At 39.7% G+C, this 14,480-nt stretch overlaps 1 protein-coding gene across 2 annotated transcripts in view; it reads left to right on the top strand.

Moving 5' to 3' along the window:
- Positions 1-6,916: 6,916 nt before the first annotated feature.
- PIGK (phosphatidylinositol glycan anchor biosynthesis class K) overlaps positions 6,917-14,480 on the top strand; it is a 224,907-nt gene continuing 217,343 nt past the window's right edge. For both annotated transcript variants that reach the window (XM_029618432.1, XM_029618431.1), the window contains exons 1-2: positions 6,917-7,046; positions 11,106-11,159. In XM_029618432.1, the coding sequence (XP_029474292.1) occupies positions 6,951-7,046; positions 11,106-11,159 (150 nt within the window). In that variant the 5' untranslated portion in view covers positions 6,917-6,950. The remainder of the gene's footprint in view (positions 7,047-11,105; positions 11,160-14,480) is intronic.

Genomic DNA, 14,480 nt, shown 5'->3' on the forward strand with positions numbered 1-14,480 from the left:
ATATACAGAAAAGCAGTATTCTCTGCTTTTCTGTACAACTTTTTGGGGTGCTCAGAAATTAACACCTGCTCCGGGCAGGTGATAATTTCGGAGCGCAAAAATGTGCGTATTGGACACACATTTTTTTTTTGCATTAGGAGTGAATAACTAATAGCCTCATTCACATGCATTTGCATGTGATGTGCATTTCCCTGCAAGTTGGATACACATTGTGGAGGCACTAATCCCTTATAGCATGAGGGGCTGTGCACGCGCCTACACAACCTGCATCCAACTGCGGGTTAAACAGTGCACTCAGTTGAGTGCACTGTATTGCATCGGCCCCCTATTAAGCAGGGGTTTCTGTCGTTGATGATGTTGAAAATTAGTGTTATTATTTTATAATGGATTCTGGCTTGAACTGGCAGCCAGTGCAAAGCTATCGGCGAGGGGGTGATGTCAAATTTCCTTGCAGAGGCATTTTGTAGAAACTTCAGTGGTTTTAGAAGTGCAGAGGATAGGCATAGTAATAGGGAATTGCAGTAATCTATATTTGAGAAAATTAGTATTCGCTACTTGGAGTATCCTGTTTTAATTAATTTATGTGCTTTTTCATTGTGATGTTCTCATCGGTCTGAATTCCTAGGTCTCATTCTTGTTCAGAGGATGTGATGTGAAAATTACTCACATCTAGGGGTGGTGGTTTAACTGTGGAGTTTCTCTTTAGCCATACGATTTCGGTTTTATTTGTGTTTAGGGTTAGTTTAAGCTGTTCAGTTCTTGCTGTATTGCCTTCATGTATGTTGAGAGTGTTGACGCTGTATTTTCAATTGATTTGGCAAAAGGAATGTAGAACTGTGTTATCAGCGTATAAAAAGAAGTTGATTCCTAGATTTGCTGGTAAAATACACAAAGGAAGCAAATAAATGTTGAAAAGTGTTGCCGATAGTGCTGAACCCTGGGGGACACCTGTTTCGATAGGGAAAGTGTCAGATATGTGGTTGCCCAGTTTGACTTGGAATGCCCTGTCAGCTAAGAAGGAAGAGAACCATTTGAGAACTCTTCCTTCTATTCCAGTTTTTGTCATCTGATGGCAAAGCAGGGTGTGGTCCACAGTGTGAAAGGCTACTTTTAAGTCTATTAGAACCAGGATATAAGATTCATCATTGTCAAACCCCTGTAGCACAGGGTCCATTTAATATTAGTAGAGTTTCTGTTGAGCAATCTTTTTTGAATCCAAATTGGTTTGGGTATAGAATATCATTATCTTCTAGGTGGTTTTCCAATTGAGATAACACTGCTTTTTCTAGAACTTTTGCGATAAAAGGTAAGATGGATATTAGTCTATAATTGTCGCAGTCGTCAATTCTACCAGTTTTGTTTTTTAGGATTGGTTTGATCACAGCTTGTTTTGCCTATATGGGACCAATCCTTCTGAGAGCAAGTGGTTGATTATGGCTGCAATTATAGGAGATATTATGTTGTGTACTAATTTCAGGGAACTCGCTGGAATTGGGTCTCATGGGTGGATAGCTGGCTTAATTTTGGCAATAATTTGATTTATTTCCATTTTAGTAACTATGTCAAATGTATTCCACTTAGGCTGCACATGTTTTTCTTCAAGTTCTTTAGTCGGCGAGCAAGTTGAGAATTGTGTTTTTAACTTATAGATTTTATCTAGCAATGAGGTGGCATATTCATTGCAGGCATTCTTTAAGAAGTTGTAGTTACTTGAGATGGATGAAGATGGGTCCTTGATTAGGTGTTTTACGAGTTTGAAGAGTAATTTGGAGTTAAAAATTACCCCATGAATCCGTTTTGCATAGTAGTCTTTCTTTGCTTTATTATTTGTTCATGGTATTTTGCGAGGAGGAATCTCTATTTTCCTAGGAATTCTGCAGATGGGCATTTTCGTCATTGTTTCTCAGATTTTTTCAGTGTCTGTTTGGTTCGTACTAGCTCTTCATTGTATCATGGTTTCTTTTGTTTAGAGGTGTTCTGTTCATTTTGGATCGTTTTTGTCTGTATTGCGCTTAGGTTATCTGCAATATCAATGATGATTTTTTCCCAGGAATCAAAGGCTGAGGAAGCATTAGTTTGATTAAAATCAATTAGCTTATTTTTTGATTCTTCAAGTATATCCAGTTTTATCTTTTTTTTTTCTGAAGGTGAAGTTTGGTTAAAATTGAGGTTTGTTTGCTTTGCATTGAGGAGGGTATGTTTGCTTTTATTAGTTGGTGATCAGACCAGGGCAATATTTTGTGTGAGGTATTGATTAGACAGTTATTGTTGTTAGCAAATATTAGATCTAGATATGTCCTGCTTTGTGAGTGGGGTTGGTTACAAATTATGACCATCCCATTGCTTCCATTGTGTCTAAAAAGATTTTGTATGCTGTGGTTTTTGGTGTTTTATCTACACGTAGGTTAAAGTCTCCTACAATTAGGGGCACATTTTAAAACATACATGCCGTTGTCCTCAGCCACTCCTCCCAGACCGCCCAGCCACGCCCCAGACCGCCCGCCCCGCCCATTCAGAAAAGCCCCGGGACACAGGCGCATCTTGGAGCTTTACGCGTGACGCCAGTCCTTTTGAAAATAGGCCCAGCATGCGTAACCCCCCTACACACGTAAATCCTCCTGGTTTTATGCGCATAGGTCTTTGAAAATCTGCCCCTTAGTGTAGAGTCATGGTTGGAAATGCTTTGGTGAATAATTTGATTAAAGGTGACCAGTCTTTTTAAAGTATTCCAGGGGGGCAGTAGACCAATCCTGTGTTTAGCTGAGGTGATTTTAGTACTGCCACCTCGTAGGGTGGGTTAATCTGTACATTGTAAGGTGTAAATTTAAGTTCATTTTTTACAGATTATTAGTAGCCTTCCACCTTTACATTTATGTCTGGGGAAGTGAAAGACATCATAGCTGAGTTGATCAATTTGATTTAAGAGTACATTATCTTTGTTGTTCAACCACGTTTCAGTAATGCAGAATTAATTCCTCTAACAGATCATTTATCAGTGGGATTTTTTTTTAACAATGACTGAACGTTCAGAAGTAAACATTAAGCAGGATGAGATTACAGGGGAGTTGTTGCTCATCACCAGAAGGACCTTATTTGTTTCTTTTTTGTGTGTGTGTTTTCTTTCTTAGTTCACCATATATGCCCTGACCAAGTCAGGGTTCTATAATATGTATTTGCTCCATTGTTGGAAGGGACTCGGTCATAAGTAGAGAAGCGACAAAGTATTTCCCGGGTTTGAGTACCTAAAGAGAGTTTAGTAGAGGAGCAGGAAGCTTGTGGCTCTGTGTGGTTTTGAGACAGGTTAGGCTTCCCTCACTGTTTTCATGACTGCAGTAGGGCAATGACAGGATGCTGAAGCATCAGGCAGATGGAAATTAGTTAAAAGTAGAATTAGTTAATCTGATGGGTGCCCAGGTCTTCTGGCGCCAGTTTCTTCTGTTGAGAAGAGGATGGGGTGTCCCTCCGATGGTGGTATTTCTCCCAGAGCTCCCTTACTCAAGCTGTGTGGTTTTGGTGAAGATTGACAAGAACTTTAGGAGTGGAGGTGTAGCCTACTGGTTAAAGCAGCAGGATATGAACCAGGAGACCAGCGTTCAAGTCCCACTGTTGGTCCTTGTGATCGTGGGCAAGTCACTTTATCCTCCATTGTCTCAGGTTCAAACTTAGATCATAGGCCCTCTGGGGATAGGGAAATACCTACAGTACCTGAATGTAATCTGCTTAAAAAGTGCTCCTCCAGTGTCTGTCTGGCCTCTTCTCCTGCTGGTCTCAGGCAGGTAGCATGCGTTGCCACCATGTTCTTGTCTGGCAGGTGCTGGCAATGTTGGTCCTCCTTCTGGTGGGGGAGAGGGAGTGCTCCTCCTGTGCCTGTCTGGCCTCTTCTCCTCACCTCCTGTTGGGCAGGCAGCATGCCCTCATGTCTCACTCTGGTGTTGCTGCTGCATTCTTGTCCAGCAGTGGGCTCTGTCACAACTTGATCAGAAGGGGATGAGGTGCCTCATACTTGCTGAAAGAATTCTATGATGTGTAATCTTAAATGGAACAACATGACTTTTACATAACTTCAGAGAAAGATTTTCTCAACCTGCTAAATTGCTACTTAACTCCTAACTTTTGAATGCTGTTAAGATCGTAATTTTCTGTGAAAATGATTGCCTTAACTCCTTAAGTGCTGTGAACTAGGCTGAAGTTTTAACTGGTCAAAGTGCACAAAATAGTAATCGTTTTCATCCAAAATGCTGATCTATTAATCCTAAAGAGGATCAAAACCAAGATCTCTCCTATTAATTTACTGAGGTGATTTCTTTTCTTCAGACAGAAAGATGTAATATAACAGCTATAATGAGTTATTTCTAATGCTACTGAAGTCTACTAAAGAAAATGGCTTAGAGAAGAGGGTCACTGGTCTCAAGATGATGGTGTCACCTTCAAGATGAATTGAAATCAAAATAATATAATTAGGGTCATGATTCCTCATTTTACAGACAGCGCTCTTCCGGTTTAAGATAAAATGTTACTCTGAAAATAAGGAGTTGGTATCATATGCTCCCTTTCTGCTCATTTTTTTTAATACAATCTTATTCTTCCACTGGAATGAGTCTAGTCATTGTGAGATTTTCAGATACTTTTTCTAAATAAATAAATAATATATATATATATATATATATATATATATATATATGTTTCTATGTTTCTATGTTTCTATATATATATATAGCTTCCAAGATTTAGGATACTGTATTATTCGAAGCTAATAATTTAAAAAACACATTTTTTGTGCACACTTTTACACTCCTTCTAAGGGCGTATTTTTTTAGCGCACCTTTCCAAATAATGCTCAGGGTAGCTTACATTTTTAGAATTCACGTGCAATAAGTGCTTGTCCTAAAGATCTTACGGTTTAACAGGCCGATGCAATAAAGTGCGCTCAGCCAAGTGCACGGCTTTACACGGGCTTGGATGCACGTATTGGACGCGTGTCCAAAATCCCTCATGCAAGAAGGGGATTAAGCGTGTTGAAAATGCATGTCCAAACCAGTGTACAGCTAATAGCGCTCATCCCATGTAAAATTCATGTTGATGAGGCTATTAGCTATTACCCCTGATGTAAAAAAAATGTATGCCCGACGCACACATTTCTACTCTCAAAAATTATGCCTGCCCTAGAGCAGGGTTAATTCTTGAGGAGCCCCTAAAGTTAACAGAAGAGGAGAAAATACTGCTTTTCTGTTAACTTTAGAACGGGAAAAACAAACTCAACTGTAGAATGGGAAAACAAAAACTTTAGGTAAAAAAAATTTGCCAGCGGTCAGTTAGGAAAACTGATGCTCAATTCTACAAGCGTCCATTTTCCTAACCTGTGCACAGCCACAGGTTAGGAAAACGGATGCTCGTTAACTGAGCATCTGTTTTCTTAACCCATACTGACAAGACACCTCTCCTGGGCGCCTGATGCCGAGGAGGCGCTAGGGACGCACAATTTCCCCTAGAGCCTCCTTTTTACTGAGGCAGCTCATTTGCATATTGCATCGGGCGCCCTGGAGAGGTTGATCGGCGCATGTTAGGGGAGCGGGCACTTAATCATGAGCACCTGTTTTCCGAGCGCCGATATTATATTGGCCTGTTCATATTTTATAAGGGTTATTTTACAGGGTGGGATTGGGTTGATTGCTTTTGAATGTCGGTTTAGAAAGGTTAAAATAAATAAATAAATGTGTTTGTAGGTTGCTTGTGGTGGAGGGAGAGGAAAGGGGAATGTTTGTTTTTGATTATGATATGCTAGGTTTTATGCAAGCTGCCTTGATGTTTCGGGAAAGGCAGGTTATTAAATAAAAAAAATTGATTGTTTTGTTAGGCTCAATTGAGATACATTTCACCACAGTATTAAGGGCCTTAATTACTACACACATTAATTGTGTTAAATATCCATATAATTATTTTGTGAATACTGCATTAACATGAGTGTTAAAGTGCATGTTAAAAATCAGGTGTTAATATTCCATGCTTTGATAAACAGATAAGCTGCATTAAAATTGGCATGTTGATGGCAGATTTTAACTCGTGCATTAACGGCCATCTTATCATAATATTTACAAAATAATGATATGCAGGTGTAGTTTAAGTTTTAGTGCTTAACATACTTGCATTAACTTTAGTGCTATTTAACAGGTGACAAGTTTTCTGTGATAATAGATAACAAGGTATAGTTTTGCATCTTATTACTTCATAATCACAAATTATAGTGTTTCACAGGCAGGTTTTCAGTATAGCCACAATGAATATGCATGAGATAGATCTGCATATAAAAGAGGCAGTGCATATAAATCTATCTCATGCATATGATTACAGGCACCCTGAAAAATGTACCTGGCTAGGTGTGCCTCCAGAAATTTGATGAATGTCCCTATTTGGTACATACACCCTTTATAACACTATTTGGGAATATCTGGGAGAAAGATGGCCATCTGTAGACCGATGATGTCCTCCGAAAAAGCGTTGATATATGAAGGAACTGCCGAGGGGCTGATCACGCTGCAGAGCAGTGATGTGCTGTCAGTACATTTGTGGCAGCGTCCAGCAGGCAACAGAGCATTGCTCCCGTAGTTATTATATAATAATCTATCAACGAGCGTTTATGAGCCCCTCCCAGTAGCGCAAAGCTTCTGCAGATTACAGGGAATGGAGGCGATGAGCAGGAAGGATCACGGTGCAATGAAGGGAACTCGAAAGTAGAACTGCAGTCTGGCAGGGTAACCGGTGTATTTCCGATGGGAGAAGACAGGTCATGCCGCCGGCAGAAAGGTGGGAAACGGCAAGGCCTCAACTTTGTACGCACTACGGACAGAAGCCGGAGGTAGGTTGTCATGGCAATCCCGTGCTAGTTTACGGTCACGTGACAACGGAAGAGGGCTGTGTCCTCCCTCGCTCACTTCCGGTTGTCATTCGGGAACATGGCAGCCAGCTGCGGCGTTTCCTGGTTTGCACTCGTGGGTCTTTTAGTTGTGGGTTTTGGGGCGTGGAGTCTGGAGACGGCCCGTAATATACAGGTACACGCGCAGCGGGACAGGCTGGCGGAACCTTTGCGGCTCGGGTGTCTCTGGGCTCTTAGGTTTCATTTGCTGAGACCGGAGGCAGAAGCTCCTCGGCATCTCTAGCGTAGAAAGAGAGGGAGAGAGAAGGAGGGTAGCTGGGGCTGAAACGTGCTTGGCAATGTGGCCTCTTCGCCGTATAGATTTGCAGTTCCAGTTTTGTTCTTCTGGATGATGTCTGTTAATGGGGCACCCTTTTCGTCCTAAAATATTTTGGCTCAGAACTTTCAAAAGTTAGGAAATTGTGTAAATTTCACATTCCAAGATCCCGTTCAGATTAAAGGAAAATATTTTGATTTATACCTGCCTAACATCATACCTGGGAATATTTGAGTTCTACTTATCCTGAGATTAATGTAGATTCGGAGAGGGAACCTATACAGGTTTTCTCTTTCACATTCTCTCCCTGCAGACTGTCTTTTCCCCTCATCCCTCCCTCCTTATGGAAATTCCTATATTCTCCTTCATTTTTAAGTCAAGTGACATGTTTGCAGATACCATGCCATTCTAAATATGAAGAAATCACGGAGTAATGGATCAGTGTGCTAACCGGCTGTTAACTAGGGTTGTAAGGGTCACTGGTAAATAACATGAAAATGAAGCATGTGTTCTGCAGACAAAGTACATTCATGGGATCATATAATTAAAAACTTAACTACACCTCTCAATTTCTTCATGTTAAAACGAGCTCAAGCTGATTTATTTATGTTAACAGCATTATGAATTCATGGAAATTAATTTGTGCACACTAATAGTATTTTCAACATGTACTAACTACTTGTGTTAGTATTTACATATTTTAGTACTTTGGCCACTGATTAAGCATGTTGCTGCACCTTTTCCCATTAACTTGCTCTAGAAGCTATGTAGATTGACTTGTTTGGTACAAAATATTCTTATAACCTTGGCTTCCAGGTCATCTCCACCCCCCAACAGGCCTCTGCAGCTTTAGACATATGCCAGAGAGAGATTGACAGTATGCTTGTGCTGTGCTTGTGGAGGCTGCACTTTGTTGTTCCCAGCCATAGCCTTTGCAGGACAGAAGTTGTCAACAGATTCAGGACTGTTCTTTTCGGTGTCCTTTCCTGGAAATGATGAATTTGTGTTCCACTTCAACAGATCTGTGGATAGTGTTCACACCAGAGTTCTGAAAGAACTAAAAAATGAAATTGCAGATATGTTCCTAGTAGTCTGTAACCTACATTGAAAATGGTCTCAGTATTTGAAGTCTGGAGGGTGGGCAGTATTGCACCAATTTTTAAAAAGGGCTGAGGGATGAGACAGGATACTGTTTACTGGTGAGCTTTAATCAGTGCTAGACAAAACTATAGAAGCTGTTCCTGAAGACAAAATTACTAGCCATGTGGTGAGATATGGCTTAATGGAAGCAACATGGATATAGCAAAAGGAAGTGTTATCTTACCAAACTACTTGATTTTTTTGAAGGCATTAATAAATGTGGAAAGGGGTGAACTGGTTGATCTAGTGTATTTGGATTTTCAGAAGGCATTTGACAAATTTCATGAAAGACGCCTGAGCAAATTAAAAAATAATGGGACAGGAGGCAGTTTCCTATTGTGGATTGGTAACTGGTTAAAAGACAGGCAACAGAGTGTAAGATTAAATGCTCAGTTTTCCCAGAGATCTGTATTGGGTTTGATGATGATTCATTTATTCATAAATGATCTGGAAAGGGAGTAGTGAGTGAACTGATCAAATCTGTAGATGATACAAAATTATTCAAAGTTGTTAAACATGAGAGGATTATGAGGAGCTGCAGAAGGACCTTGAAAGATGGAGGAGACAGGCCATCTAAATGGCAGATGAAATTTAATGTGGGGAAGTGGAAAGTAATGCATATAGGGAAAAAAATAGAGATACACAATGCTGAGTTCCATGTTAGGAGTCTGTACCAGGCAAAGGAGTGATTATGGGCAGTACATTGAAATCCTCAGCTCAGAGTGTGGTTGTAGTCAATAAAGCAAATAGAATGATTCAGAAAAGAATGGAGAATGAAATGGAGAATAACATAATATCTGTGAATCAATCCATGATGTGACTGCATTTCTGGTTGCACCCTTTAAAGAAAACAACAATAAAACAGAACTAGAAAAGGCAGAGAAGGGCAACAAAAATGATAAAGGGGATGGAATGGATCCCTTATAAAGAAAACAAACAGGTTTGGGCTCTTTGTTTTGGAGTAAAGACAGTTTAGAAGGGATATAATGGAGGTTTATAAAATCATGAATGAAGTGGAATAGGCAAACAAAGACTAGAGGGATACACCATGAAACTAGCAGGTAGCAGATTTAAAACAACCTGGAGAAAGTATTTTTTTTTTGTTCGACACAAAATCAAGCTGTGGAATTTGTTGCCAGAGGACATAGTCAAAGCATCTAACGTAGCTGATTTAAAAGGAGTCTGGATAAGTTCTTGAAGGAAAAGTCCATAAACCATTATTAGCTAGCTAGATTTGGTAAAGCCACCACCTAGAGTGAACAACAAAAGATGGATCTACTCTTTCGGATCTAGCAGGTACTTGTGACTTGGATTGGCCACTGTTGGAGACAGAATGCTGGGCTGTATAGAGCTTGGTCTAACTCAGCGTAACATATCTTATGTTCTTATGGCTGATCTCTCTTTTGAAGTGAAGCTTCAAAAGATTTCATCTCTGCTTTTGAGATTAAATAACTATTCTAGGAATCCAAAACTATTTATCTGTCTCTGTTGCTAGAGTAGAATGCAAATAGATTCTCACTCACTTAATTTTGAAAATATGCCTATAGCACTTCCAAGTTGTATTAGAAAACATTACATGTTAAGGACAGTTTGTAGCATATTTCTTATAGAATACAATACCCTGCCTTTTTCAATGAATCTAAAATAAATTACAATGAAAACCACATTGCCCTATTCCAGAAAGTTAAATTGGAGTAATCAGTAATGGTGTTACTGCCTCTCTCCCTCCAGTGTGCAGAGAATTTCTACCATTGATATAGATATTCCAAAATGCTTTCTCTGCAGACTTTTGTTTTGGATGAAAGGCAGTAGCAGAATGAAAATCTTTTTTCAAAAATAAATAGCAAGACTAATATACATGGGAATAATTCTGAGTATCAAACTTGATGTGGACAGCCATTGGAATCTTTCCATCTGGGACTCTTGCTGCTTAGCAAAATGCTTGATATTCATAAAGGTTCTGCTGATAAAGTACAATCATGTCCAACTGTTCAGGTGGCATTATGCCTGCTCACATATTGGTCAGACGTCTGTTTGATTTGAATATGCCAGTCTCAAATGTACCTAGACACAGGGTTTGAAAAATTGCTCCAGGACTTGCTTGCCAGGGAAAACATATACTCGCTATGTACTCTTGCTATCTTCCCCACAAATTTTTTTTTTTTTTTTGAGGGGGGTGAGTGGCTTTCTTCATTGGCAGAGGCACCCCCCCATCCCATATCTATGCAGCCCTTCCTCTCTCTTCTTCCATTCCCCACCTCATCACTTTCCTCTTCCATCTTCTACTTCCTTACTGCTTTTCTTCTCCTCTCCCGCCATCCTCATCTTTCAGCTCTCTCTGTGTCCTCTGAAACCTTGCAGAAGACGCAACCTCCTCCTTTCGGGCTCAGTTGAGGCCAAAGACTCTGCCTCCTCCATGGCCCTGAATGGAACCGAAGTTGCCGCCATCTTGCCTGTGAGAAAAATCCATTCACTCCAGGTGAGCGGATGAAGAGGATTTTTCAAACCCCATATTGCCAAGTCAGCATAACTCTACAATGACCATTTCTTGTAAAGAAGATCCTGCCCCTGTGATAGCAGCAATAATGTAGCATGACAAAATGTCTTGCCATTTCACAACACTTGATGAAATTTACATGTGACTAAAAGAGTACATGAATTGCAAAATAATGAAAGATGTGTGCAACACTATGTAGCTGATAACAATAAATCATTAAAAATGCTTGAAGTTGCATCAAGGAACGATAATCAGTATTTTGAATTTTTTTCTCTTTGTAGCATCAGGCAGAACAGTTTTTTAAAAGTGGACATACAAACAACTGGGCACTTTTAGTAAGTATCCTAGAGTCTCTTTTCTTTTGCTTATTTACATTCTGCATTGAAGTAATAACCTGATTTTACAGTGAGACCGTTGCTGGTTTTGTTTGTTCTTTTCTGTATTTTTCAAGCAGGAGTTTTCATCTTTTTGCTTTTGCATATTGGTGTCTGCAGTGGGGTGGATTAGAGGGGTGTTAACCCCCATGTTGTGCGGGTCTTCAGTCTCAGCCAAAAGGCCAAGAAGGGGACAGGCTTCAGCTAGCTATATCTTTGGATCTTAGCCAAAAACTGTCCGAGAAGGGAGAGAATTGCTATTAGATTAGGTGACTAGTAATATGAGTTTAGTCCTGTGGTTCACCAGCACAGTGTTGCAGGAAACTATTATTTGAGTTTCTTCTCTATCAAAGTGGTAGAGTCTGCATGCCTAGCAAAGGTGATACGGTTGGATTTTGTGGTGGATGGTAAACAGTTGCCATTTCAGGACTCAGAAGAGACTTGCCCTGCAGCCCTTAGCTCTGCGAGGTGAGGCTAGGTTTGTAATCAGTGAGAGATTGGGAAAAGTGGCAATAAGATAATGTAAGAATGCTAAAAATAATCAGGAAAGTCATTTATACTAATATTTTATCTTATTATAAAACTAAGTTACAGCTTATAGCAAATTAGAGGTGACAGTAACTCCTCCCTAACACAAATATTAAATTTAGGTAATTGTACTTACTAGCTTTTGCCTTGGATCTTTGAGAAAGTATAAGCAGCTAAAGGAAAGGTTTGCAAATATTATGCTTGCAAAATAATGCTCAGAACATACTTACTCCAGGAGCTGGAAACTGGCCAGTTCACACTTTGGAGCTGTATTCAGGGGGTCTTCTTTCTGGTGAAGCATGTCCATCGCCTCTTGGATCTAGTTACAGTTATACCCTCTGATTGGAGTGCCTGTCTCTCCCAGGTGACAAAGGTATGCAGTGGGCTGGTATACATGCTCACTGAAGTCTGGGCTTAGGCTGGCCCTTTTACTTTGTTGCCAGTGGTTCAGGGAATGGGAGAATATCTTCTTGTGTTTACATTTACTTGCAAAGACTTCACTCTGAAGTTCTCTATTGCTATTCTTGAAGAAATTGCTGATTTATTTATTTATTTATTATTGGCTTTTATATATCGACATTCGTGGGTACATCATGCTGGTTTACAATATAACTGAAAGGAGTAAAATTACAAAAAACCAGGGTGGGGGGAAGAGAGAAGGGGTGAGAGCAAAGAGAGGGAAAAACAGGCAGAAGAGAAAAGGAACAGTACCTAATGGAAAACAACAGAGGAAACATAATAAGTAGCATTGCAAATTATATACTCAGTTAGGGACAATGTGTAAACTTATCCACTGTGGATAACCTTAAATAAATTATACACTCCAAACAGTACTATATACAATAATAAAAAGTATTATATACAATAATATACATTATCTTTAACTAGTACATACAGGAGACACTATATATGATATTACAAATTATACATTCAGAAGGCAACTATGTATAGACTAGCAGGGTTGCTATAGGGAAAAGTAAGGGTTAAAGAAAAGCGGAGGGGGTAAATAAAAAGGGGTATAAATGGTTGCTATAGGGAAAAAGAAGGGTTTGAGGACAGGGTAAAGGGGAAATAAGGGTATAAGGAGGTGCAGCAAATGGGAGACAAAACAGATGATAATTAAAAGGAAAAAGGAGAAGGCTATGAGTATGTTAATGACAAGGGCTCTTTTCACTGAAATCAGCATTTTCAGTATCTAATAGTTCGTCAACTTGGTGTCCATTTTATCTGCAGAAGTAGTAGCAGAACTGCTATTTTACGGTTTTGTTCTTCAGCCTTATGCATTCCTGGAATTTTTTTAGGCCCAAGCATTATCTTGCAATTCATAATATAGCATAACTATCCTGACTGCCGCATGTTCGCTGTGTTGACGACGAAGAGCACTATAAGTGAACATAACTGAGCAGAAAACAGCAAGGCGTCCCAACATGAATATATGGGGGATAATAAATGTCAGACATGGCTTTTCCAAAAAGCATTCCTCTAAACCCGACTATCACTGCAACATCCACCATCTCCAGTGCTGTAAACCCAGTCTCTAACTTATTCTCTAAACACATAGTTATATAATGATATTAATCCTGTTTATACTTTTACTAAGTTATTCTGTATAGTTACATAAGAATGTTTATACGGTTACTAAGTTATTCTGTAAAACATAAGACGCCAATGCCTTATTGTGTTCCAGTCGTTTGCTGTAAACCGATGTGATATCTCAGATCGAATGGCGGTATATAAAAATAAATACCGTATTTTCCGGCGTATAAGACTACCCCCCCCTTTTTTATACATATTTTTAAGAAAAAAAATAATTTTACACTCAAACAGGAGCAACCCTATCTATGAAAAGGCAACACTACAAATACCGTATATCAGGCCCTAAAAACCAATATACCTCTTATTAGGAAAACAGAACTAGCAAGCAGCTATAGATCCCCACACATAAATAATTGTAAAACTATACTAATAAGCAGAATAAATGTTTCAAAACAGCTATGAACAGAATAACATCCAACAATTAAAAACTCATAAAAACTATTAAACATTCTCCAAACACCAATAAAATATTTCAAAAAAGCAGACACATCACATAATATTAAATAATTAAAATGGCGGTCAATCAAGAAAAATAAACTTAAAAAGCCACCTTTCCTTACCCCCTCCAGCAGCTCTCCTATTCCTCTTCCTCTTCCTTAGGGCCCATGTCTCTCACACACACACACCATACCAGTCATGCCCCCATGACCAGTTTCTGTCTCTCACACACCAATCATTTCCCAAACAGTCTTTGACACACACACCAGACACCTTCCTGAACAGTTTCTCTCATGCCATACACACACACAGGCTTCCCACTCCCGTGTTCTGCTTACCGTACATATACGGGCTTCTCACTCTCATAATCACTTTCTCTGTCTCACACACACACACCAGTCTCTCTCTCATTTCCATGCTCACTCTCCACGTGCACAGGCTTCTCATTCCCTGAATCACATTCTTTCTCTCACATTCACACACACCAGTCTCTTTCTCTCACACACACCGTCACCTTATCAACCAGTCTCTCTCTCATGCACGCGCACACACACACACACACAGCCAGCCCTCCCGCTCCCATGCTCTCTCTCACATAATCAGGCTTCTTACTCCCATGCTTTCTCACATACCCAGATTTCTCACTTCCATGCTTTTTCTCTCTCTCACACTCACATACACATCAGTCATCTCTCTGAGCAGTCACTTTCATTGTCTCTC

The sequence above is a fragment of the Rhinatrema bivittatum genome, chromosome 10, assembly GCF_901001135.1.
Source record: "Rhinatrema bivittatum chromosome 10, aRhiBiv1.1, whole genome shotgun sequence".
NCBI lineage: Eukaryota > Metazoa > Chordata > Amphibia > Gymnophiona > Rhinatrematidae > Rhinatrema > Rhinatrema bivittatum.